Source organism: Choloepus didactylus, chromosome 12 (genome assembly GCF_015220235.1).
Source record: "Choloepus didactylus isolate mChoDid1 chromosome 12, mChoDid1.pri, whole genome shotgun sequence".
Taxonomy (NCBI): Eukaryota; Metazoa; Chordata; class Mammalia; order Pilosa; family Megalonychidae; genus Choloepus; species Choloepus didactylus.
The window spans coordinates 12,415,310-12,443,073 of NC_051318.1; the positions used below are offsets into that span (position 1 = coordinate 12,415,310).

The window sequence follows — 27,764 nt, forward strand, 5'->3', positions numbered from 1 at the left end:
CTTTCAACCAATTCCTGGAGTTTTTGTTTAAGTATGTGGATGCTTACACGTTCAGAATACATTAATCACAGTCTTGTCTTAAGATAAATGGTAAAGATTCCCCAAGAAGGCTTCCAGCTTGAATATTTTATGAGACCAGAAACATGGTATTTTACAGGGCTTACAGTATCTTTGGGAGGTTTTTAATGACATGTTTGTAAACACTAAGGAGAGCACGGGGCCTCTCAGTTATTAAGATGCACAGTAGTGAGAAAGTTGCTGCATTTTAGACAACTGCTCACAACATTTAGTTGATTCTACATAGGATCTCACACATCGTAGACTTCAACTGCCTTTAAAAGAGCTTATAATCGAAAGGAGGGGGGATATATAAACTATGCTCCATTAACAACTATTTGTTGAAGACTATTCTGAATATTTGAACTCACTACTTGAGTCCAGCGGCATGAAGAACAGTCAGACTTAAGGGCACCAACTCTGGCACCAAGCTGCCTAGGTGTTCTGATTTTTGATTCTGCTGCCCTTTGTGCCACGCTGGGCAAGTTACTTAACTTTTTTTATGATCTGGTTCCCTAATCTGTAAAATGGGGATAATAATAGTTGTCCTGAGGATTAAATGATTTAATTTATATAAAGCACTTAGAACAGTGCTCGGACATAGGAAAATACTATAAGCGTTGAGCACCTACCATTTCCTAAGGAGTTGTGCTGGTCATCCTATCCCCACATCTACACTAAACAAACGTATCTTGGTATTAAGAAAATAAAGGAATAATTTTGGTAGAATAGAATGAATCCCTAATTCTTCTCTTTTAACTTGAAAACGGCCAACAGGGAGATACTATCCCTGGACTTTGGGCCACACAAGAATTGTTTCTATGTGGACCACTTCACCGTGTCAACAAACACCGAGTGTCTAATGTGCCAGACACTGGATTTGAGGAGGAAACTGTACACTGGGTCCTTTACTCTCCAGGAGTTATTTAAAGCCAAACTAGTTTCTTCATCTGTGGAGTTAATACCTAACCCAAAGAGTGACATAATGAGAATTAAGTAAAACAATGTGCTCCAGTGAACTACAAAATATCCAGTGAATCTTAGTTTCCCTTCATATGATGAATGAAACTGCAGATCCCTATCTCTGCCGCTGAGGAATTTCCTATAGAAGAAAAGGTGAGGGGGCGGGAAGCACAGCAGTCACCAGCCCGGGGGTGGGCAGGGGGACCCCAACGCACTAGCAGTTGTTCCTTGGGCCGGTTAGAAACAAAGGGACCGGACCCCAGGTTCAGAACTGGCTCTCCTCCGACTCTGGGCAAGCCACTTCACCCGCACGGGCCTGTTTCCACTTCATAGTATTTATGGCCGATTACAACCTCTCCCAATTACACGATTACTTGACTCTACACGCCCTGCTGCCGTCTCTGTTTAGTCTCCGGTCGGCACGGAAGTTGAGAGTCCTGCGGGAGACCTGCCACGTACCACCCCCGGACCCAGGGCTGCCTTTTACACCCCGAGTCTGTCCGTTCACCTGCAAATGGGGACAATGCTCTTTAACTCACAATAATTATTGTGAGAATAAAAAAGACGTTCATGAAAGCTGTCAGTTCAGCCCTTTAAAAAGGTTGGCGTTAATGTAACTGGCGGAAGGGCTACTCTGTTTGCTGCAAAAAGAGCATGTTAATCTTCATCTCACCCCTGCAGGGGCGGGAACCACCTGAGCAGCAATTTTCCCGCAGAACTTCCCCCTGGGCATTTTTTGTCGGAGGAATTCATATCGTCAGCCGGAAAAGCGCGCGTCCCTACGTCACCTTTCCTTTAAGAGACGCGGGCTGAAGCCCTGCCCACTACGGAAAGTGAAGGGGTCTTGCTTCGTACTCGTTGGCTGGCTCTTTCCGTTAGACCTTAGCAAACGCCGGCCCGGGTTCGGTGAAGCTAAAGGCGAGGAGCAAGGAGCGAATGAGGGGACCTGCATGGGGAAGACGTGGTCTTAGAGGTCGTGCCTGCGGAGGAAGTGGCACTGTGTCGACCTGTCCCCGGAAGGTCAGTGTCACCCTCGTCCTTCCAGGCGGAGCGCTAAAGGCCCCGCGGGCTCTGCCGCAGGCTCAGGCGTCCAACCGGGCTGTAAAACTGCTGTCTGGGCTTTCCAGAGCGGGCCGGGCTTACAGCGCCCTCAACGTCCCGCCCGCCTTTCCGGCCCTCTACGCACTCACGCACGCACGCACGCACGCACGCACGCACGTCCCTTGCTCGGCCATGTTGAGTGGGCGGGGCCGCGAGGCGTTACGTGACTGGGCCACCTGCTGGGGCATGTGCCAGGTCGTGGGGTCCCGGGTCCCGAATCCCGGGGTGCGGGCAGGCGGAGACCCCTGCCTTGGGGCAGGAGCGGCTGAGTAGCCGCCAGAGGAGGCCTTAGCTGGGGAGGGCGTGGAGCCCCATTTACTGCGCAGTGGACGCCATGGCGTCAGACGGCTACTTGAAGAAGTAAAATAAGTTTTCTGAGGAGCCGCATTTCCCAGTAGTTGTTATGAAAGGCCTCAGTCTCAGAAAAGCACCAAGGGTGGAGGGAGAATCTGGAAGATCAACAGCTCTTTGAACACGTCGAATTTGTGCCTTGCGTGATAGAGCTTACTGTCTAGTGAAGGCGAGAAATGGTAACAAGATAACTACAGTTACCATAGTGATAAGTGCCGTAAGGGGAAAGGAAACTGCGCGGTGGGAGCATTTAACGTTGAGCACAAGGGCTCAACAAATCGGGTGGGAGTTCTGGCTCATCTCGGGGGGTGTTTAGAAGGATCCCCGGAGACAGAGTACTGGGCGCTAGGAGATCTGGCGTTCCCGAGACCAAGGGGAAGAGCGTTTCGTGGGACGGAACTGGAGAGGAAGTAGCAGGCTTCTGTCCTCCCTAGACATGCTGGCCTTGAACCTAGGGGCAGTCTTAAGGCAGGAGAGGCGGTGGGTGCAGTGACTGCAGTGCGAGAAGGAGGACTGATGGGAAGATTCTGGTGTGGGTGTAAGGACCTACTTCTAAACTGGAGATGGGTGATGTCTTAAACAGGGATGTTGGCGGTGGACATGGAGAGAAGTGGGTGGAATTGAGAGTTAGGGAGTAAATTGGATAGTGCTTGACGTTGGGTTGCTGTGGGGGTGAGGGAGAGCGGAAGTGCCAAACAGGACATGTGGCTCGGATGGGGGTGACACAAGCCACTGAGATGAGGAAATTTGGAAGAGGAGGTAACGATTTAGAAGAGGCACAGTCTTCACTGTGGTCTGTCAGTTGTAATGGTGACAACTGGCTCTCCTGGCAAATTGTTTTTCCCTTTTCGGTTTGGAAGTCATCTGTGGGGTAACACTTAAGCACCACGTGAATACCTTGTTTCCTCATCAGCTTTCTACCTGATGATTTCTGCATCCATCCTTACCCGAGTCTTGATTTCGTTGGGGATGGCGATATGGTTACTTTTTGGTTACTTTTACTTTCCTTTTACATTTATTAGCTGGCATTGTCCTCTAAAGAAGAGCTTCTCATCAACTGGGGATGATTACAGTTCTTCCTAAAAAGGTAAGATGTAAGCAAAGTTCTTTCCCTTTAAGTATCAATTTTCAGAGTAAGGAGACAGGATAGTAGTCATGTCCAATGGTGGCAAATGATCTTTTTCCTCATAGATTTACATATTCAGCATCTTGAAATGCATTACAGTCATTAGTCCTTAATGTTTCAGTTATCACCAGTTTGGCCAGTGGGAGTCTCTTCAAGCTACCAAACTGTAAATGAAATATAAACACACAATCAAGCAAACCAAAAAAATTATACTTCCATCTGAGAAATCTGAAAACTGGATATAAGATGACACAAAGGGACACAAAGGGATGATTATTAATTGATGTAATGTTATAGTAGTTATTAAAAAGATTAGAGTCCTTACCTCTTAGAGATACCTGCTGAAGTATTTACTGGTGAAATGGGATTTACTTTGAAATAATTCATGGATGGTTGGGAAGTACTGGTGGAGGGGTAGAAGTGAAACCAGATAGGCCATATTCTGTGAGTTGTTGAAGATAAATGATGGATGCTTGGGGCTTTATTCCATGGAGGGCATATTTTGAAGAAACATGTATATTTTCAGTTTTGCTGATCTCAAGCTAAAATTTAGCCAGTATTAAAGCATAGTTGCAGTGAACTGCTTTGTCTGCTGTTTAAGTCAAAAAGATTTTAAGTTTTACTCCAATTCAAATAATGGTAAAGAACTTAAAAAAACAACAACATAGTAACAAATGTTTTCCTATTCTTTTCCCTTTACCTCTTCCTCTTCTTGGAAAGTGTTTTTAAAGCTTTACAAAATTCTTTTCTTTTTTTTTTGCTCTTATAAAAGGGGGTTTATTTGGTTACACAGTTACAGTCTTAAGGCCATGAAGTGTCCAAGGTAACACATCAGCAATCGGTTACCTTCACTGGAGGATGGCCAATGGTGTCTGGAAAACCTCTATTAGATGGGAAGGCATGTGGCTGGCATCTGCTCCAAAGTTCTGGCTTCAAAATGGCTTTCTCCCAGGATGTTCCTCTCTAGGCTGCAATCCCTCAAAAATGTCACTCTTAGTTGCACTCGGGGTATTTGTCCTCTCTTAGCTTCTCTGGAGCAGGAGTCTACTTTCAATGGCTGTCTTCAAACTGTCTCTCATCAGCAGCTACTCTCTCAGCTTCTGTGCATTCTCCAAAGTGCCCTTTTGGCTGAAGCAAGCTTGCTCCTTCTGTCTGAGCTTATATAGTGCTCTAGTAAACTAATCAAGGCCCACACTGAATGGGTGGGGCCACATCTCCATGGAAACACTCAAATAATTACAATCTAATCAACAATAATACATCTGCTCACACAAGATTACATCAAAGATAATGGCATTTTGAGAGACATAATATATTCAAACTGGCACACCATTCTAAAAATTTAAGAAGTGATTTTAATTTTTTACATTATAGTTAATGATTTATTTATGATTCACATCTTAATAACTTATTTCTATCATCTTACGATTACTATTTTTTAAATGCAATTTTTTGAGATACACTCACATACCATATAATCCATCCAATGCATACAATCATTGGCTCACAGTATCATCATATAGTTGTACATTTATTGCTACAATCAATTTTAGAACGTTTTCATTACTCCAAAATGAAGAATAAAAATAAAAATTAAAAAGAACACCCAAACCATCCCATACCCCTTATCCACCCCTATAATTTATATATATTTTTGTCATTATTTTATTACTCATCTGCCCATATGCTGGGTAAAGGGAATGTCATTCACCAGGTTTTCACTATCACTTGGTCACACAATAATGGCTATATTGTTACACAGTTATCATCAAGAATCAAGTCTATAGGATTACCATTCAACAGATTCAGGTATTTCCTTCTAGCGATTCAAATACACTAGAAATTAAAAAGGAATATCTATATAATGAGTAAGAATAACCTCCCGATTGACCTCTCAATTCTGTTTGACATCTCTCAGCCACTGAAATTTTATTTTGTTTTGTTTCTTCTCCCCCTTTTGGTCAAGACAGCATTCTCATCCACGATGCCAGGACTGGGCTCATCCCTGGGAGTCCTGTCCCTTGTTGTTGGGGGGACGTACACCCCTGGGAGTCATGTCCCATGTAGGGGGGAGGGTAGTGAGTTTATTTGCAGAGTTGGCTGAAAGAAAGAGCATATCTGAACAACAAAAGAGGTTCTCTGGGGGTGACTCTTAGGCATAATTATAAGTAGGTTTAACTTCTCCTTTGTAGAAATAAGTTGCATAAGGGCAGGTCCATAGATTGAGGGCTTGACTTACTAAATTGGGATTCCCTAATGCTTACGGGTATATCAAGAATTCCCCAGGTGGGGAAGTTTAATATTTCCACATTTTTCCCCAGCCCCTCAAGGGGACTTTGCAAATGGTTTTTTATTTTCTGCCCAGAATACACTGGGGTGCATCAGGGTATAACATTAACCTGTACAGAATAACAAGATCTCATTCTCCATTCTAGGTTCCATGCAACAATGTTGTTTAAATAAACTGACCATACAGGTTATATTAGAAAGTGTTCAGCATTTTTTTTGAAATAACTTTTATTTTCTATAAAATGTATTTGCTAGTATAAAAAGACTAATACTTATAAAAATTTTGCAAAATAGTAATAATCATACTAAGGAGGGAACACTGTGTCTTCATCCTCAAAAAAGGTCTTTTTATAAATTTCTTGCCATCTTTTTTCTGTACCTACTTTGTTTCCTTGCTTATTTGTATGAAAAAAAAATTCTACGTTTTGAAATAATATTTTTTTATTTTAATTTGTTGATAATTTACTAAACAGGGTGCACTAGCTTTCTTCCCTAACTGCTAGGAAGAACGGAATAAGGTGCATTATATTTAAACATTTGTTATCTATTTAGTACTATAACTTCGCACATGACAACTTCTATGCCCTGTTGTTGACATGGACTTTGGAAAGAAACAGTATTTTGGAAATGAAGCTTACTGAGGTAAAAGAGCAGGAACTTATATTTTGTATAGTATCATTTTGATATGCAGAGAATATCTAGTGAAATGTGGGACTCGATGCTGCTTTTATTTTTTTGGTGATAAATGGAAATGTATTCTCTAGTCTCTTCAGAATTTTCTGCTTTTTTGATTTGGGGGCTTCCTCCACTAACAGATATCTGACTTTTTTTATAAAACAGTACCTCAGCTATTTAAAAATCAACTTTTCTCCCACCTTAGAGCCTTTCAAACATCTGCAGCTGGAATCCCCAGCCAGTTATTTACTATAAATTAATTCATGTCATTCACTGTGGGTTGAAACATCTAGCCGAAGGTCCTTCACAGAGTGGCAGCTAGAAACTGGACGAGTGCAGTGTCCCAGCATTTGTGTCCACAGCGGGGGTGGGGGGGTTGACACACCTAAAGACCTTATGTTTAGACAGCAGTAGACACTGCCATCCTTGGCTGCTTCTTTTGCTCGTATGTTCCTTCAGCATGTATATGTTGGCCAGACTCTAAGCTCTAGTCTTGGGGAACACAGCAGTGAACATAATGTACCACTTCTGTTTGCACCTGAAGCTTACCTTCTAGTGAGGAGAGACTGTGAACATGTGTATAAATAAATGTATAGTGAATGTGTCAGGCCCTGGAAAATGCAGTGACTTTTTTACAAAGGCAAGGTAAATGGGTTTGAAAGTGATGGGGTACGGAGAACAGTCAGGGAAGGCCTTGCTAAGTAGATAACATTTGAGCAGAGACCTGAAGGGAGGCCTGCAAAGAGCTGAGGGGAGAGCAGTTCAAGGACAGGGAGCAACTGGGTGCAGAGACCCAGAAGGTGAGGCATATTTAGTGTTTACGGGAACAGCAAGGAGGCCACCAGGTAGAAGAGAGAGCTAGAGGAAGTGCAGTGGGCCATGTGGGCAGAGAGGTAGGAGGGGCCAGATCACAGAGGCATCGAAGCCTTACCCAGCTTCTTCCCTGAGTGCAGGTTGGGCAGCCGAAGGAGGGTTGTGAGGGATGTGATCTGACTTAAACATTTTAAAAGGATTGCTCTGCTCACTGTGTGGGTAATGCATGGGAGGGCGGCAAGGGCAGGAGCTGGGAGACCAGTCAGAAAAAAGGCTATTACTGTTATCCAGGGGAGAGATGACGGTGTCTGGGGATCAGGCTGATAGCACTGGAGAAGGTGAGGAGAGGTTGGATCCTGTATATATATTGGAGATTGAACAATAGGCTTTGCTGATGAATTGCTGAGGAAAATAGAGAAGAGGGTACTTTGGTTATTTTGGGCCTGAACAGCTGGAAGGTTGTGTTGCCATCAAATGAGAGAGGGAAGACTGTGGGAGGAGCAAGTTTGGGGTAGAAGATCTAGGATGTCTTCAGATACCTAAGAGGGATGTTAGGTAGGTGGTTAACTGCACAGGTTTGGGGTTCAGTTGAGAGGTTGGAGCCAGATGTATATAATCAGGTGTTACCGAGCTAGGTAAAGGGGGAAGCGAGAACATGCACATCGCATCACTTTCTAATCAGTATATTGTGCTTTTCTTATTTTCATATCACATATCAACATTAGGGGTGAGCAGTTGTGAGTGGAAGGATCGATGGGTTGTAGACCCCAGTGGATCAAAGTGAGGGGCCAGAGGGAGTGAGCTAGACAGATAGGAAGTGTACATAGAAGATGGCAGTGCTTGAAATTGGCATTCTGTATGGGAGGGACACAGTTCTTGGTAATGACAGGGTCTCAGAGGGTTTGACCTTAGCAGTGGGTGCCTGAGGAGAGCTGGAGGACAGGCTTGCTGGAGGAAGGAGCTCAAGAAGCTCTGAGGCAGGGTAATTCAGCAGGGATATTGAAATCACCAGGAATTTTGGTGGGAGATGCACCAGAGAGACAGGGAGTGGGGTGTTTAATTTTCCCAGGATGGTGACCAAGAGGTCTGGAAACATCTGTGACAAGGATTGACGGGATCATTGTGCAGGATTCCCTTCCTAGTCACTGCTCCTTGCAGCCCCTTGTCTCTCAGAATCGTGAAGCTTCACATGTGAACAGAAGAACTGTTTGACATGAGGAAAAATAAATACTGTTTCTTGAGTGCCCACGAAGTACCAGGCACAATGGGTGGCACTTTGACTTTGTTATGTTTACACCTCATAACACTGCTGGGTGTGTATTGTGTCCCCATTTTTCAGATGAGGGAACAGGAGCAGAGAGGTGGAGTGACTTACCCAACCCCATGGAGCTGAGTTTTGATTCATTCAAGGGGCTCTGACTCCAAAGCGTTATACCACGTGCTTCCGTGACTCAAGAACCCTTGAAATAGCCTATTCAAAATTGCATTTGTATGGAGTCAAGAGGTCACTCTGGTGGACATTCTTACACACTATATAGGTAACAATTTTTAGGTTTTAATGTATTGGAATAGCTAGAAGTAAATACCTGAAACTACCAAACTGCAACTCAGTAGCCTTGACTCTTGAAGACGATTGTAAAACAATGTAACTTACAAAGGGTAACAGTACAATTGTGAAAACCTTGTGGATCGCACTCCCTTTATCCAGTGTATGGATGGATGTGTAGAAAATGGGGACAAAAACTAAATGAAAAATAGGGTGGGATTGGGGGAGGGGGTTGGGGTTGGGGTGTTCTTTTTTACTTTTATTCTTATTCTGATTCTTTCTGGTTTAAGGAAAATGTTCAAAAATAGATTGGGGTGATGAATGCATAACTATATGGTGGTACTGTGAATGATTGTACACCATGGATGATTGTATGGTATGTGAATATATCTCAATAAAACTGAATTTTTTAAAAAAATTGCATTTGTAATCCCCACCTGGTGACTGGCAGTGGTTTCCAGACTTGAGATTCTGATTCACTGAGTCACTCAGTCTGGGGCAGGTCCAGGAACTTCCATGTTTAACAAATGCCCCAGGTGATTCTCATGGAGGTGGCCCCTGGTCCTTTCCTTGCTCTTCTTTAACAAATTCCACCCCCTGAGTTCTTGATTCTCTAATGTTTCTCAGCCAACTTAGATGAGAGAGGATGGTCGTCTCCACTCCTTCAGCCTGTGCTCCTAAGATTTACTAAACAGGTCCCTGGAAGGAGAGAGACACGTACGGTAGAGAAGCAGTTAAAACATCCGAGTGCCATATAGAACTGTAGCGTCACAACAGTGGAGTAAAACCCGCATCACCTCACATGCTCAACGCGGGTTACCATCGGGCGGTAATACTTTTCTAACCTGTGAGTGATTTTTATGGTTTATGAGGTGAGCACTTTGGTTTATGTCAGGGATTTCCTTTCCAGTAGTTGCAATTCATTCTTCCCGTGGGTCAGCCTTCTTCCCGGAGAGCCTTCTTTCCCATAATAGTGCTCTTACCTTTTGTAAATCATCAGCTATATTGACAAATTGCTAGCAGTTAATTATATTAAAATTTTATGGATTGATGTTTATGAATCACTAAGGATTTTATATACTGCATCTTCATAAATGGCACGCTACAAAATCCATAGAAAACTATTAAATGAGATAATGTGTGGGGAAAAAAAGAGTGGAAAGCCAAGGCACTGTGTGAGTATGGTTTATTATTCAAATAAATGGGGACAGGACCACCATGAGCTAGCCTGGCCAGGGCCCCCCGACATTACACATCCCTGGTACAGGTTTCCCAGGCGTGGATCTTGTAGTCCAGAGAACAGCACTTGTGTAACATTTACACATAGTACCATCCCTGCAGCCACACACATGCCTGGCCATACCCCATGTCAGACCACGGGGACAAACAATTGGATTTTATTATTTTTTTTTAATTCGGTTTTATTGAAATATATTCACATACCATACAGTCATCCATGGTACACAATCAGCTGTTCTCAGTACGATCATATAGTTATGCATTCATCACCACAGTTTCCTTACATCAGAAAGAATAAGAATAAAAAAGTAAAAAAGGAACACCCAAACCATCCCCCCATCCCACCCTATTTGTCATTTAGTTTTTGTCCCCACTTTTCTACCCATCCATCCACACACAAGACAAAGGGAGTGTGATCCACAAGGCTTTCACAATCACACTGTCACCCCTCAAACAATTGGATGTTAATAAGTTTTTCTCCCTAATTCCTCAGCATGGCTGCACTTTTTCTAAAGAGGTTAATCCTGCAAACCGTAAAGACTGAAACGAACTGCTTTGGAAGATGTTTTGGTAAACACATCGTGCAAAAGACGGCACCAGCACCGTTGTCCATTATTGCTTCTGCCCCCAGACTGTCCTTCCTAACCCACGCAAAATTTTATAGTACTGTAGAAGACAGCCAGGATGAAAGAAAGAAGAAACAAAAGACTGAAACAGCTTTTAGTAACACTGGAAGAAAAATTAGTGAGCGAATTATTCGCGTAATCGATGAGCATGGCAATGATTTGGGCAGTATGCACAGAGCAAACGTGATTAAGCTCCTGGACGCGCGAGACCTGCGGCTGGTGAAAAGGAGCAGCAGCTCCGAGCCTCCAGAATACCAGCTCATGACGGGGCTCCAGATCCACGAAGAACGGCTCAGGCTCCGAGAGAGGGAAAAAGCTAAACCCAAAACTGGTAGGTGTCTTGCTGCTTGCCCTCCGAGTTTTTTAGGATGACACATCAGCAGGGTAAATTCTGGCATTTGCCAAGGTGCTTTGTGACAGTGGAAAAGTTAGAAGCTGGAATATTCAGAAAATCCACGGTTCCACCACCATTCCATTGTCATTTTTTTCCCTCTTTAATCCCTCATTTACTTCTGTTCCTTTTTTGTTTCTTCTTTTTTCCTTGATAACCTGTGCCCATCATCTCTTTCTCTGAATTGGTGTAAAATGAGGGAAAACAGGGGGAACACAGTCAAATGACCTAAACTCTGTCCCCCTCTTTGTGCTTTACCTTTGTCTCCCGAGGCCGTGGTGGGCAGAGCAGCGACAGGTGCAGTGTAATGACACCAGAGACTCGAGGCTTGGCTTCCCTCTCCCACCTGGGCCACCAGGCTGCTCGCTTCACCCCCACCTGTTTTTTTCTCATCTCTGTAGTGGAGATGTTTGGTTAATTACATAGAAGCTCACTCTGGACTCTGAAATGATTCACAGAGCATCTCCCAAGAACTTTATTAAAAATACTGGAAGTAACACTCATTTACAGGTTTTGACCATCACCTTACAAAGCACTTGTCACTTAAACCTTTCAGAGGCCATGAGTTCTATATCAGGTGAGGATGTTTGTTTTTCATAGTTACTAATAAATGCCAATTGTTATGAAAGATCGTTCAGTGAAAAGCACACTGGAACCTGTCAGAAAACTGGCACCTTGCAGTTGGGTTCCTTGAAAAAAATCACACATTACCTGTGGCTCAGTTTTGTAACACCACACTTAAGAAGGATGTTGACAGGAAAAAAATATATTCAGAAGAGACCAACCAGGGTTACAAGACATCAGACTATCACACATAAAAAAACAATGTTGAACCAACTGGAAAAACTCAGAGAAAACACCCTGCTATTTTCAGAGATAGTTGAAGGGCTAACGAGTGAAAGGCATTACTTTGTTGTGATGCAGAACAAGGACCAACAGGTGGGAGCTCTAAGGAAGTGAGAAGGTGTTATTAAGAGCACTCTTTAAAAAAAAGCTTTTATTTTGAAAGTTAAAAGACATAGAAAAATAAATCAATATAACAAACACTTGTTACCTAGAACCCAAAGTTAACATTGTCGTACTTCTGATTTTTAAAACAAAACATTACAGAGAAGTTGATGTCCTCTGTGCCCCCTTCTCCAATCCCATTCTCCCTGTATACTCTCATGAATTTAGTGTGTGGATTCAGTCCATGTTTTTAAATTCCAGTTAAAATTAAATTTTATACATACAATATATATTTGTATGTGTAAAAAATGTAAGATACTATCAGTTGTTTTCAAGATCTGTGTTACATAATAGCTGTAATTATAATTACCATTGTATGACTATACCATACTTGGTTTCTCCTTTTCTGTGGACACTGGTGCTTCCGGTTTTTCCTTATGAACAATGAGCGGGTCTGTCGGCGTCTCCTGGTGCTCGCTATAGAGCTTGCGTCCCTTAGCAAGGAATTGCCCGGTCCGTGCCTCCCACAAGCAGGGTGAAGTATCTTCCCTACATCCTCACCCACGCTAGGTACTGCCAGACTCTAGGTTTTGTCAGGCTTATGGGTGAGAAGTCCTGTCTTACTGTTTTAATTTGTATTTCCTTTCACCATTTGTTTCGTCTTTTGTGAGTTGTCTGTTCACCCTTTATTTTTCCATTTAGATAGTATTTTCTTTCTGATTTATAGAATTCTGTTCTGTAGGATGCAAAAACTTTATTCCAGTTAAGAGTTTTCACTTTGTTTTTGCCCTCTTTTATTAGTCTATAGTGTTTTAAGTTTTGATATAGGAGGATTATTGATCTTTGTTTTAATGAACCCCTCCCCTCTGCTGAGGTCACAAATATAGTCCTTCTTTTCTTTTTGTTCTAAAGTTGTCTTTTTCACATCTGGGGAAGACTTATATGAGTCAAGATCTTTTTCTCCCCATATGCAAAGTCTCCATTGTCCCAATGCCTTTATGAGTCAAGTGATTATCTAATATGATTTCCAGAGGCGGCCAGACCAGCACAGGTGCCCCTGGGTCGCCCTGAGTAGCCCAGTCCCAGGACGCTGCCGCAGCCAGGTGAGCCTCCAGGAGGCGCTGACCTGAGGGCACTTCCCAGACACGGGGCGTGCCAGAGAGAAGCAAGGATAAGGACATTTATCATAAAGCCAAACCTGTTCCCTTTAAAGGGCCAGCCCTGGGGTACTCTTTCATCAAATAATGGTAACAATAAACGGAAACATTTCAGATTTTTAAATACCCTTGCCCAGCAGTTAAAAACTCAGTACCTTTGTGTCTCCCCGGTTTAAAGTGTTTACTGGCCTCTGAAGCCAAACGTCATCTGAGAGCCCATTGGGGTCCCTGCTGCAAACGAAGGTTTTATGCAGTCTGTGTGGTGAAGATTAGTAACTAGTCCTGGCACCAAACCTTTCTATTTCAAACTAGGACCGACGCAGATAAAGGAACTGACATTTTCTTCAAATATTGGACAGCATGATTTGGACACAAAGAGTAAACAGATTCAGAAATGGATTGAGAAAAAATATCGAGTTCAAATTACTATAAAGAAAGGGAAGTATGTAGAAGAGCCAGAAAACAAAATGGTAAGTAAAAGTAGATGTAAATAACCGCTCGGGTTTTTTGTTTGTTTTTGTTTTTTATTTGTTTTGTTGTTCTGATCTAAAAATATAATTGTAAAAAATCTGGAAAATTTAAAGGCAAAGAAAAGTGACTGGTAATTCTATTCAGTGATAATATTAGCTTTCCAATTTGTTTTTCAGAATGCATGCATACTGTATTTACATTACTTTTTCATTATAGCAAAAGTATTTTTTCATGTGAAAACGTTCTACTTCATAATTTGAAGACTATGTACTATTCTATTTTATAAATTATAGACCATCTAACATTTAAATAGGAAAATTTTAAAACTCTAGATTCATCTTTTTTTCTTTTCTATAAATGCCTGTGAGAGGCATTAAATAAAGTTATATTGTCTTTTAGAAAGTGTGTATCATTTTACCGTCTCGGGATAAGTTTATGGAATATCCTTTTGCTTTTAGAGTTAGATAACTTATCTCCACCTAAAAGGTAGCAATTAGGCCAGCAGTTTTCAACTCTAGCTCCATGTTAGCACTACTTAGGCCTAGATTCCTGCCCAACTGATTCTGAATCTCTGGAACCCATGTATCTGTATTTTTAAAATCATCCCAAGGGATTCTAACACAGAGTGAGGGTTGGGAAACACTGCCCTGGATTGGCAGTTTGGGGGGTGAGGCGGCACTTGGGTTTAGCAGTCTAAAACCCACTGTTTTATATTTGTTTTTGCAAGAGAGTAGTCTGGGACCAAAATGGAGCCCTGCTCAGTGACATGACAGAATGAGGATTTGAAACCTCCATGGTTTTAGTGCATTTGTTTAGTTACGTGGAGTTTATATATAAACCTGGTTATTGCACAGGTTTCAATCATCTTAACCAGATATGAATTGATTAGCTAATTACTTAAACAGCAGCAATTCAAGAATACTGTGTTGTTCTTTTAGTAGTCTTAGAGCTTTAACGGTAGAACAGTAAAAGACATTGACTTTTAAATTAACCTTTTGGCCATTTTCCTTTTTGAGGAAGAGCTATTTAATCAGATCCTCCAGACCATGCCTGGAATGGCCACCTTCTCGACCAGGCCACAAGCCATTAAAGGAGGAAAAGCCACAATGTGTGTTCTTCGTCATTTGAGCAAAAAGGAAGAGGATGAGTACAGGGAAACTCAGGGGACCCAGAAAGGAGATGTTTTGACCAAAGAAAATGGAAATGAAAATGATAGAAACTCAGTTGTTCTACAGCCGTAATTTTAATAAAGAAAAATGTGCTTCTGAGAGAAAATGAGCTCACTGATCTGTAGTCCTCTAAACAAAGCAGCCTGATACTCAGCTGAGGGTAAGTACTGCAACTGTCGAGAGCATGTTTTCTTCAGTACAGTTCAGTGGCTCTCCATTTTTTGGCAAGGATAAGCCTTGTTCTGATTTCTTTTTAGGAGGGATATATCCACTGAGATGAGAGGCCAAACTCCGTTTTTCACGGGCTGCTTTTACCTTTGGGAAGAAGGAAAAATGGTAGATAATTGGGATTCGGATTCAAAATAAAATTTAACTATTTCACAGTTCAGTTGTATGTCCTCAGAGATATACAGTACTCTGTAGGAAAATAAAGTCCGTAAGATCACCTTCAGTAGCCATGTAGAGTCACACAATAAAGAGTTGAGAATATTCTAAACAGAATGCATCTGCCTCAAGCAATGTATGTATTAGTGGAATGCAAAGGCCTAAGTAGTTTCAACTTACTTTGATCTTCATTTTCTTCTTGTCAGGATCATGTACAATAGCATGCCTAATGAGACTTTGCTACAAAGAAAGAAACAGAAAAAAAGCTCTATTTCTAAAACATCTACATTTGGTGCTTTTTAATAGGAAAACTCCATGAATTATTTAAATAAACTGTCAGTCTTTTGCTACATGCTATTGAGGGATTGGCCTCAACTGAAAATTCTTCCTCCACCAGAGCTAAGGAAAGAACCATTCTTCTTGGACTTAAATCACTATCCCTCAAAATTCCCAAGGACCCAGATTAGGATTTATCTAATCCCAACTACCTGTGGCCTCTCATTTCTTTAATAAGTAACGGGGAAAACACCGTTCTGAATGAACCACTCCATGCTCAAGAAGGCTACTGAACTGAATCTACCTAAACCTAACACCAATGGGAAATGTTACCAAAACCTTGCTGTCCTTGATGGTGATGCTGACCCACTGCCACCCCAAGTTGTTTTCTCGTGGTCTGGACTGTGCTGAGGCACCTGCAAGAGCACCTGCCGGAGAGCCAGAGTCTGCAACCCTGCACACGCCCTCCCCACAGTGTCCTATTCTGACCTGTTTGAACCACACGGAGACCTAGACTAGTTCCCACAGTTCTGTAGTCCCTGTGCTCCTTGTTGCCCACTTCCCTTCTCCATGCCTAGGTGGAATGGTCTAAAAGCATACTCTTAGGAACAGGAGGTATATGATACATAGGCCAGTGGTTCTCAAATGTAGCACGCATACGAATCGCCTGGAGGGCTTGCTAAAACACAGGTTGCTGATTCAGTAAGTCTAGGATGCGACCTGTAAATATGTATTTCTGATAAGTTCCTGCTGGTACCAATGCTACTGGTCCAAGGCCACACTTTGAGAACCACTGACCTAGGCAAATTTGGGAGTTCTAAAGACTTCAGTTAGGAAGAACCATGGGATTTGAAGGAAGAAAGGAAGGCCTAAAGCCCTGTTCACCCAGCCCGCCCCACCCACAGCCCTGGGACGCCATCCTGGAATCCACGGCTCCCAGGAACCCAGCTGGAAAGGCACAGCCTGAAGGTCTGCATGTGTGAGGAGGAGTACTTACTCTCATTGCAAACCTTCTGCCACAGCCAGCGTGTTCACACGTAAATGGGCGCTCTTCCTCATGGAAGGAGAGAATGTGGCTCTGGAGGTTGAACACAGTCGTGTAGGTCCGACCACAGCCTTCCCTGGGACAGCGACACACATCTCTTTCTGGGGCGTGAGTTTTCATATGTTGTTTCAGATAATCTTTGCGTTTGAATGTTTTCTGGCATACTTCACAAGTTGTTTCCTCTAGCAGAGCAGACAGACAAATGTAACCAATTTCCCCAAATCTTACCATGTAGAAATAAATGAATATCCAATACATATGAGGTAACATTTTTTGTGCCTAAAACCTTATGAGCAGACACAAATCAGAAACTGCAGAGGACACCTTAACCCAGGTCTTTATTGCTTTAAAGTCTGTTGTCTCGATTCTCCCAGGTTTATATAACATGAAGTCACTGTGATCACTTGGCCAAGGACCTGGAGTTCTCAGCTGGTGTGGGTGGGCAAGTGGAGAAAATGGAATGGAAACCCAGTTTCCCTCCTTGCCCTCCAATCCTCATGGCCCTGCTTCCCAAACCGCTTCTTAGAACACTAGCGCCTTGCAAGTGTCTTTACTTGTGAGAGTTTTCAGAATGCGAGTGCTTCATGCCTCCAAGGAACCTGGCAGAGCTCCTCCCGCACTTGGGACTGCAGCTCCCTCTTGCTTATTTGTCAACCAGCCAGTGTCTCAGTCAGGCAAACTGACTTAGGCCCTGACAGCTTCAGTACCCAGCACCTCATAAAACATACTACAGAATCCTTTTTAAGGATATCTAAATAGTATTTTACCCTTTTTAAAAGCACTAAGTCAGTTCTTCTGGGGCAGATATTTATACCATGCCATACATTATCTGCCTTACCTTTATGGGCTTCTCTCACATGTTTCAGAAGCTCCGTCCATGTTTTTGCCACAAAGGAACATCCCTTTTGACATACATAGCCTATTTAAAAAATAAATAAATAAAAGGTTGGTGCACAGCCTATGATGAATACTCAGTGTAAAACTGATCGTACAAGGAAACCTGCCTGCCTATATGATTCTCCTACCTCCCAATGCTATTCTATTCTGTTGGTCTTGAGAGGTGGAAATAAAAACTAAGAAGTTTATGTTACGGTAAAATCAGCAACTGCATGGCAAGGTGCTTCACAGGAAGATTTTACCTCCGTAGACTTCCCAAGAAAAGACGCCTTCCCCTTCTCTGTTCTCAGTCAGCTGTGGACTCCCCAGCCTTAGTTTCCCACCTGCCTCCCCATCGCACTGTTCCTCACCCTGCCTGTTTCCTGCGTGCTTCTCTTATCCTGGTCCTTTGTCTTGGCAAACAACCAATACTGAATTTCAGTTGTTTCAGTACCCACCACCTCACTTCCTCGCATCTTGCCATCTTTTAAGTTTCAAGAAGTAGGTAGGGTACAGCCAAGGAAGAAAATAAATTAGAAAGACACTGTGAACAAAACTGGACTTTGAAAAGGCTCCAAATGCTAGTTATGCAAAGCTAACTAGAACTGGGTTCATCAGTCAATGTGGGAGCCAGGCTGTTTCACCTAACTAAACACTGGACGGTGACTCAAAGGAATGAGCTGCATTTCACTCTCAGCTACTAGTCTCTTGTGTTCTTTTTAAATAAAGCCCATAAATTCTAAGGCTTGGGAACACAGCAAAAATCTCTCATGGAAACAGCTAATAAATTCAAGTAATTTCATCAAGTCCTTTTGAAAAAAGTTACAATATGCTCTGAAAACATCAAACTATTATCCAAGCCCTTTATATGGCTCACAAGGAAGAGAATGGCACAGGTAGTAAATAAGAGGTTAAAAGCAATTATAAAGAAGGATGGAATGCCATGGCTGGAGCCCTGGCGCTTTCCTAAGTATAAAGCATAACCAGGCAACTGCCGCAAACAGTACAGAAAGTCTGAACAACGATGGCACCGGAGTGGAATGACGGACACAACATATAGGGCCTCTGGTCAGGAGAAAAATATCTGACTAAGCAAAATGCCCCATCCCTTTGCTAATTTTTATCTTCTTCCACCTGTATAGCTTAGTTTTCTGTGTATGATGATGGAATAGAATAGAAAGCACTGAGAATTCAAAGAATTAAACAAATATACTCTATCCCGGTGTTTTACCCAGAGTGGGTGCCACACAGGACCCCTATACGTACCCTCGTGTACCTTCTCGTGTCGCTTCAGCCTGCTGGGTGACGCAAAGGGTCTTCCGCATCCCTCATGGTTACACCTGGGTTACCAAGACATCAAGTATTAGCCAATCCATTTTAACCTAGTACTCAATGAAGGATAAATATTACCATGTCCTAATTCTCCTGCCAGGGTCTCCCTTCTTCTCATACCCAAACCAGCCAAAATTTAGACCTAATCATAGGTGAAATCCAAGTTACCTGACCAGCCTTGGGTCGAATCTAACTGCTGGAGAGGAAAAAGTCACTTTTTTTTTTTGGCTTATGTGAGCAAATTAAACAGTTTTCATTTTCATACCTCTGAATATATACTCTGCTTTTATGGCTACTGGAAACTACTCAGGAGGTTTTTTAGTGTAGCCTGGGTAGCACCTAAGCCATTCTGCATAGTCCATCTAGTTGTTCTACCAATGCCACCCAGGTATGGAATGTCAAGGAAACCTAGCAGCAGGTGCATCGGCCTCAGGGAGCACCGAAAAGCACGTGCCCCCTCTGTGCTAAAGCCGCCAACACACAAGCATAGGAGGCAGAGCTGCGAGCAAGGCCGGGCACTGTGACAGCAGTAGCTCCAAGCCACAGATGGGCCTGTGACCAGAAGGGAGGCTGCGCCCGGCCACTGCCACGCAGGGCGGCAGCTCCTGCTGCGAGCAGAAGACACCCAGTGCAGCCAGTCCCTGTTCTCCACCCCCCTTTGCAAGCCTGTCCCAACGTGCATAATCAGCCTTTCATGCTCCTGATGGAAACCCTTTCCAACTGCAGTTTAAGCCCAGTTTTGTCTTATCTGTAGAAAGAGTAATCAATGTCTTCATAATAACATTTCTATCATTCTATTTGAATAGTTAAGTCATTTCTTCGCTTCCTCTTCAAGCTTAACCACAGTTCTACCAATCTCACAAACTGAAAGGCATTGTTTGTCTTAGAGAAACAAAAGCAAAACTAAACTTAAAAAAAACAAAGGCCCCAATACATAGATAGGTATACCCTGTACCCATTAACAGAAAAATGTTGACTAAGAAATTGTTTCAGAATGCTTTTGCACCCAAGCTTATTCGCATGTGAAATCTGAGCACTCTTCAACCATTTAGAATACCTACTTGAAGAGCGGCTCATTGGTGTGCTGGCACTGGTGGGTTTTCAGCTGCTGATGTTTCTTAAAGGTCTTCTTACAACCTTCAAAATCACACTGTTGAGAAAAGGTTTGTAAGTCTTGAGAAATATCCAAGAATCAACAGTCTACATTGGAGTCCTCTCAAGATAAAACTGTTTTTGAGATTATCTACTTGCTACCTTCACCCATTTAGTTGCTGTAAAATTCTACTTTCTGTCAAGAAGCTTTAAAAAGTAACATTTGAGAAAGGAAAGATGTTTCAGTTGGAGTGGTCTCCCAATAATATTCCACAATTAGCGCAATAATGTTTGCTTCCAAAATGAAACCATTATCATTAGGATGGCCAATGTCAGACTAAATTCAGATATTTGAGAGACAGTTGAGTTCATGAAAATTTTTAGAAATGTAGGCATAAATTCAGAAATTTTGAGTATATAAAATCATCCGTACTTACTACATACTGTTTTTGCTGGTTTTCATGTTTGCGCTCAAAATGTTTCTTCAAGTTTGATTTTGTGTTGAATTTTTGATCACAGCCACTAGCTTCACAACTGTAAGAAATTGTATAAACCGAAATATGAACAATCCAAGGGAAGGGGAGGTTTAAGATGTGTGTATCCTCCTACTTTATAAAAGCCAGTTGTTCCGAAGTATGGTATAAAGCAGTCTAACAAACCGCATGGTGTCCGCCCAGGCCATGCGGGCCTGCTGACACGGAGGCGACTGTCCTGTGATGAAGCTGTCCCGAGGTCCAGCCCGAGAACAGCCCCGTTCCCACTGAAGAGCACTAGGCCCGACGCACACGCCCTGCTGAAGTCAGGCTTAACTTCAGTTACTCTCAGTTTAGAATATAATGACCTTAATTTTGCTTGACATATCACTGCAAACTGCATTTCCAGAGACTCAAAAACCCTGGCTTTGGCTCCTCAGTAGAGGTGAAGACCTGCTCCGTGCAGGACGGCCACCGCTGCGTCTTACCAGCGAGGAGTATCTGGGCCTTGAACCGTCTAAATCCTTTGTGAGGCTTTTTTTTTAAACATATGTTCTTTTTGTGATGATTTTTCATAAGCCTGAGGATGAAAGAGGACTTCCTTTAGGAATCCCGATCTTCACTATCACTCATGGATAAACATTAACCAACACGTACACCAGGCACTGTGCTGCCACGGGGCCTAGTGGAGAAAGATGGGGACAAAGTCCACAGTGCCAGTGGGGGCTGGCCCAGGGCCCCGTGGAAGCCCAGGGGAAGGGACCCTGTCACAGAGCCCTGGTGTGATCTGGGCACTGGGCTGACAGAAATGGCTTTTCCAGCCCCCAGTGTGATGGGGCTGTCGTGTGGCTAAGTTCTGGTTCAACTCCCACAAAGCATCCCTAAAACAAAGGACACACATCTCACTTCTTCCTCCTTCCTGCTGGCCGGGAGGCTCACACAGAAGTTAGGCCCAGAGAGGATCTCTGACCGTGCTGTCAGCCCGAGAGGAGGATGGCAGGGAAACAAGTGGGAAGGAGCCTGGGCTTCATCAGCTGTGGAGCAGCCCTAGGTGGGCCACCTCTGCCTGTCCGCGTTGTAGGTATGTAAGAAACAATCGTGCTCAAGCCTCTACTGTGCTGGGTTTCCTGTCATTTGATTCCAGTTCTGGGCCAGGCACCAAACCCAACACAAATGCAGGCAGAAGGGCAGAAGAACCAAAGAGCAGGTGCAGGGGCATGCAAGACCCCGGCAGGTGGGGCAGGGGCCTGCTGGTCAGATCAGCAGAGCTGGCCCACAGTTTCATGTCTGTGAGTCATGCAGAAGTGGCAAGATGAGCAGAAAAAGGCCAAATCACCAAGGTCCCTCAGGACCTGGACTTATTATGTAATTAGTGCTTGAACCCACTGCAGTGTTGGAAGGGAAGTGACTAGAGGATAACATGGACAAAGACCAGTCTGGAGGCAGAGGAATAACCAGTAATTCCAGTGAGGGAGAAGGGCTGACCTTGGCGGCAGAAGCCAAGGAGAGGGATTTGAGGTAGAAGTAAAGGAGCTGATGAGCTCTGGCTGCATGGGTGGGGGAGCAGTCAGTGGTCTAGGAGAGCTGCCTTACCCTTGGGGTGGGTCTCAGGCTAGAAGGGGACACACCCACCCAGAGAAGCACAGAGCAGGACTGAGACCACAGAGCTGAGCTCAGCTTGGAGGATGAGTAATTCTGGCCACATGGGATTTAAGAAGCTGCAGGGATGGCCAAGTGCCACTGTCCAGGGCTAAGGAGAGAGGCCGAAGAGACCATTGCCTGGTTGTCTCATTCCAGCCGGAATAACCCTGCCCCTTCCATCCTGTGCACCTGTCCCCAGCCTCGTTTTCTCTAAGATTTAACGTTTTGAGTGTTCTACCTACAGTCACTCAGTTCAGAAACCAAGAAGCCTATGAAGGTTAAGATGGCAGTTTCCTCCCACCCCAGACCCCACCCAGCAGGACTCCCCACCACTCCCAATCTAGGTACCAGCTGCTTTGAGTTTCTTATGAAGTTTTAGGGTTTCTTTATGCAAATATAAGCAAATACAAATAGAGACCCTTCTGTTCTACACCCCTCCCCCTTTTTTTCCCTGTGGTAAGGAAACATGTTACCTTTTGTTTTTTAATTTGGTTTTATTGAGATGTGTTCACATACAGTCATCCATGGTGTACAGTCAGCTGTTCACAGTACCATCATATAGTTGTGCATTCATAACCCCAATATAGTTTTTGAACATTTTCCTTATACCAGAAAACGTAAAAATAAGAAAAAATAAAAGTAAAAAAGAACACCCAAACCATCCCCCCATCCCACCCTATTTGTCATTTAGTTCTTATCCCCATTTTTCTACTCATCCATCCATACACTGGATAAAGGGAGTGTGATCCACAAGGCTTTCACAATCACACTGTTACCCCTTGTAAGGTACATAGTTATATAATCGTCTTCAAGAGTCAAGACTACTGAGTTGCAGTTTGATAGTTTCAGGTATTCATTTCTAAATATTCCAATGCATTAAAACCTAAAAAGGGTTATCTATATAAGTGTGTAACAATGTCTACCAGAGTGACCTCTCTACTCCATTTGAAATCTCTCAGCCAGTGAAACTTTGTTTCATTTCACATCCTCCTTTTGGTCAAGATGTTCTCAATCTCACGATGCCGGGTCCAGATTCATCCCCTGAGTCATATCCCGAGTTGCCAGGGAGATTTATACCCCTGGGAGTCAGATCCCAACGTAGGAGGGAGGGCAGTGAGTTCACCTGCAAAGTTGTACACCCTCCCCTTTTTTAATACACAGAAAGGCAGCCCACTGTACACACCCTCCTGCACCCTATCTCTTCAATGGACCTGTCCTGGGGGGTTCTCAGTTTCATGTGGAGTGTCTGCAAACGTTTTCGAGCTGCCTTACGGTACTTCATGGTGTTGGTGTGCTTTAGCCAGTCCCTGTTGATGGGCATTTGGCTGGTGTTTTCCTCCTATGAACAATGTTGCAAATAGCCTTGTCCATGGCATTTAATACAGGTACAGGGTATCTGCAGAATAAATTCCTCCAACTGAAACCTCCAGGTCAAAGACTGTTACCCCAACTCTATTTTCCAAGCCACTTTACTTTTTGCTACTCCAGCTGAACTATCATTTGAAAAAAGTAAGCTTCATTTAGGATCATTTACTTGGATGACATATTGTACACTTAGATGGATTGAAGTAAAGACATCTGCTGTCCCCAGCCCTCTGCTCTCGTTCCTGCTGCTAGCACGCTGGTGAGGTGGGGCTGGGGTGGAGTCCACTCCATACATGTACAAGGACAGTGAGCATCGTCCTGGGTCAAAACCCCCTTCCTCAGACTGGTCCTCTAATGAGACAGGAGCTGCTTCATTCATCATCTCAAAACCAAAGAAATCAACCTGTGTCATAGAAACCTTCACTGCTCAAGGAACTGTCTTACAGAACAAAATATTATCTCTTTTTTTTTTTTTTCTGGCACCAGAGTTTAGGACTTTTAATTTGTCCCAAAGTTGCTGAAGCAAAAATCATGATCAAACACTACTTTCCTTTACAACCCCCCAACGCAAAAAACTATCGTAGGAAAAAAATGGTTTTGTACATGGGATGAAACTTATTATCTCTTAACATCCAGAAAAACTGCTCTTTGGGTATTTCCTGATTATGTACAGAGCTGTTTGCAGGAGACTATTACTAAGTTTGTTTTGGTCAGTGGTTCTCCAAATGCTAGAAATGTGAATTTTCAGGCCCCACTCCAGACCTCCTGAATCAGAAACTGGGGCTGGGGTTTAGCGATCTGTGTTTCAGTGAGCTCTCCAAATGATTCTCATGCACCCTAAATTTGAGATCCATTATTTTAGAGAAGTAGCTGCTTTAAAAGAAAAGCAATACCTCCACCCTTTCAGAAATATTCAGCAACTCCTAGAAGAAAATTAAAACATGAATGGTACTGGCACAAAGGCTTATTTCCAAGAAAAACATGATAAACTAGTAAAAGTTCTACTTCTTCATGCTTTTTCTATTATCCCAGTGGCTTATCAGTTCATAAAGACTCTGATGATGCTGAGACGAGAATTTGCCAGGGAACTGTTTTCCGTCTGTTCAGAACTGTGTTTTTCAAAGCTGGTATCCCATTTAGCATGTATTTTAAAGGGAGATAAGAGGATGCAAACTCAAGGGGACTTAGGGGAACTCATTCCTGAAGTTATCACACACAAATGATCTACAAACGCTCCACTCTCTTCCACACATTCAAAACCTGTCCTCATCTTACATCAGATGAAAATGAAAGCAGCTCTACATTCTTGATCTAGTGAATTAGCCATCCATCCATTTTCTCACCAGGTCTGTATGCCAAACACGACCCTTTCAAAGGCCTAACCCAGTGCTCTACTTACACAAATGGCTTCTCCCCAGTGTGGGTGAGGAAGTGGCGGCTCAGATGGTACTCCCTGATGAAGGCTTTGCCACACCCTCCATAGTCACAGACAAACGGCCTCTAGCAGGGAGAAAAGAAAAATATGTAAATCCTGCCCTGAGTGAGTAAACCTGGTTTTATTTAAGGCCTAAAATGTCAAGAAGACAAATCCATGGACCACTATCTCCATAGTTTCCATCCAGTAAGCGTGCCAAGTCCCTACACCATGCCAAGCAAGGTTTTCCTGCAGAAAGTTACACAATAACATAAATGCCACAACTTCTCACAAAGTCACTGCAGGCAAATCCTGCTGTAAATTCCAAGACAGCGGATTTTGTTCTCTGAACACCATGTGATGGAAGCAGGGCAGCCTTCACAGTCGTACTGCAGGGCTGCCTCGCCTGGCAGCAGGTATCAACGGCCCAGCCCCTCCTAAAAATGACCTGTCTGCTGTCACACGGCCTGACTCCACAGACCAACACCCACAGCACGATTTACTCTGTCCAAAGCCAAGGACAGAGGAAGCTGCAAGCTCTGACTCAATCTGAACAAGCCCAGTGTCTGGGCTAAAAGCATGCCAGGCAGAGCTACAGGAAAGTGTGTGTCACGCCTGAAAAAGCTCACCGGTGCCAGGGCAAAGCAAAGCAAACAGCTGCACCTCCAACTGCAACCACCACTTGGGACCCAGGATTTGGGAAAGAGAACTCCCTCTGAACCTATAGGAAAAGCCAAAGCATGTCCCCCAAAACCAGTTTTGCATCCCCGCCTAGGGAAAGCACACCACAGCAACGCGCAGGGTTAACAGAGGCCTCGGATGAGAGAACTAGTAGCAAGGTAGGTGGGCAGGAAAAAACAGACCAGCGGCATACCAGGGAAGCGTCTGCAGAACTCGGCACAGCACCTGGCACGGAGAAGGCTCAATAAATACTTGTCAAGTTAATCAACGTGTGAGATTCGGGATGTCGACGATGACTACAAGCTGGTAGTGCCAAGATCCAAAATAAAAAGAGGTGTAAATTCTAATCTGGACCTACTTAATCCACCCCATCTGCTCTGTTTTCTGTTCTACCTCCAGGGCGAAGACGGGACTTGGCACACAGCGAACACTCAGTTCAGAGTGACCCAGCAGAAAGACCGAAAGCACATTGCAGGTACACCCTCCCGTACACAGACGTTACCCTGTGCACCCAGCCGGAGGAGGCCGGAGCGCAGGGAAGGTGTCCGGTGCAGGCGGGACGTCACACCGTGCACCTATGTACGGATTACGGGGAGGTGCTGACCGGCCGAGACTCGAGATCAATGACCGGGGAAGAGGACAGTTGGGTAAGCCCCAGGCCCAGGTCAAGGATCCCGCGGTGTAGAGCGCGCCTGCTCAGCCACTCAGCTCCTCCCCAGCCTAAGGCAGACACGGTTCGTTTCAGCGGCCCAGGTGCCAAAACGGAACCCGCCCGGCACAGCGGCGCCTGAGGCCCCCAGCCGAGCTCGCAGCGCATCTCCGATCCCAGGCGACCGACCCCGGCGCGCCACGGCCCCGCCCGACGACGCCCCGCCCCGACGAGGTCACACTCCGCCGTGGCCCCGCCCCAATAAGGCCACGCCCCGACGAGGTCACACTCCGCCGTGGCCCCGCCCCAACAAGGCCACGCCCCGATGAGGTCACACTCCGCCGAGACCCCGCCCCCGCAGCCTGCGGGCTCCGGAGGGCGGGGGGAAGGGCGGGGGGGAGCGCGGGGCCCCGCCTGCCCGCGGCCCGTTACCTCCCCGGTGTGCTTGCACAGGTGCGCGTCTAGCTTCCAGGCCTTGTTGTAGTTGGCGCTGCAGTCCGGGAAGGAGCAGATGAACCTCCGCGGGAGCCCGGGGGCCGCCGGGGGCAGAGCTGGGCCCTCGCCGGCCTCAGTGAAGGCGTCGGCGATGGTCAGGGACGACACGGCCGCGGCGACCGAGGCCGGCGGCTCCAGGGCGGCCTGCTACCGCGCCCCGGGCCAGGCGCGCAGCCACGTGCGGGAGGCGGGAGCGCGCGGCCCGCACACTTCCGGGAGCCGCCCTGCGCGAAGGCGGCCCCGCCCCCGTACCCCTGTCGCCTGGCCGCGCATGCTCGGAGGCGCCCTCGCCGTCCGGCCCCTCCCTCCTTGGGCGAGAAGCGGAAGGTGCCCTCCAGGCGCCCTACGCCTCGGGGTTCTTCCTGCGGGAGAGATGCGACAGCGTGGACACCAGCGTGATTAGGCTGGTCTCTGACCACGTCGGGTTGTCCCCTGTGGATGTGTTTCCGGGCCTGCCCTCTGGGTGCTCCCTTGGTGAGCCCTAGGACAGTGGATCCTGAACTTGGCTGCACGTTAGGATCACTGGGAGATGTTTCAGAAATGCAAAGCCCGTGCACACGCCGGGCCCGTGGAATCACAGTCTCTGGGTGGGACACCGGCATCGGTAGCTTTTGAAACTCCCCAGGGATTGCACTGTGCAGAAAAGCTTGGGCACCACCCCCCGGTGAGTGTGAGGCCAGCAGCAGCAGCAGCAGAGAATGGGAGTTGCTAGAAATCAGAATCTCGGGCCCGCCCAGACCTCCTGAACCGGAGATCTTCAGGTGGTTTGGTGCACACTGAACTGTGAGAAGCACTCTTATGGCCGGAATGAATATGGCCATCCTGCTTTATGAGGACCACACATTTAAAAGGTGTTCTTGGGAGAGTGACAGGAGGGCTGTGTTTTTCACATTCCCGCATCATTCCAAATAAACCATTAAGCAAGCACCTGCTTGAAACTGCAAGCCGCTGCAGAGAAGTGCAGCTTTGCAAACAAGCCAGGGCCTAACCTGGAATCCTCACTTCCCCGGAGCCTCACTGTCCTCACCTTCAAAGTGGGAAAGAGGGTCCCACCTGGGGTAGGGGTGTCATGCAAGTCATGAGAGGGTGTCTGTGATGTGCCTCCACCTGTTGCGCCCC

The 27,764-nt window shown here is 45.0% G+C and overlaps 2 protein-coding genes across 5 annotated transcripts; one reads left to right on the plus strand and one right to left on the minus strand.

Moving 5' to 3' along the window:
- The first annotated feature begins 1,835 nt into the window (after window positions 1-1,835).
- Window positions 1,836-19,039, plus strand: MTIF3 (mitochondrial translational initiation factor 3). 4 transcript variants are annotated; one of them, XM_037799969.1, is made up of 6 exons: window positions 1,836-2,040; window positions 3,495-3,559; window positions 8,715-8,913; window positions 10,654-11,117; window positions 13,595-13,752; window positions 14,770-19,039. In XM_037799969.1, the coding sequence occupies exons 3-6, from the start codon at window positions 8,867-8,869 to the stop codon at window positions 14,992-14,994; spliced, it is 894 nt and encodes a 297-aa protein (XP_037655897.1). In that variant the 5' UTR covers window positions 1,836-2,040; window positions 3,495-3,559; window positions 8,715-8,866; the 3' UTR covers window positions 14,995-19,039. The 4 variants fall into 4 exon arrangements, with proteins under 4 accessions (XP_037655897.1, XP_037655899.1, XP_037655898.1 ...); XM_037799970.1 differs by lacking the exon at window positions 1,836-2,040 and adding an exon at window positions 2,155-2,651; XM_037799971.1 differs by lacking the exon at window positions 8,715-8,913.
- GTF3A (general transcription factor IIIA) lies at window positions 14,978-27,247 on the minus strand. The gene is made up of 10 exons (XM_037799890.1): window positions 26,852-27,247; window positions 26,583-26,792; window positions 24,806-24,906; window positions 20,365-20,461; window positions 19,897-19,985; window positions 18,770-18,843; window positions 17,466-17,546; window positions 16,580-16,809; window positions 15,487-15,546; window positions 14,978-15,237 (listed from the first exon to the last, which is right to left on the minus strand). The coding sequence occupies exons 1-10, from the start codon at window positions 27,245-27,247 to the stop codon at window positions 15,073-15,075; spliced, it is 1,503 nt and encodes a 500-aa protein (XP_037655818.1). The 3' UTR covers window positions 14,978-15,072.
- Between the last annotated feature and the right edge of the window lie 517 nt (window positions 27,248-27,764).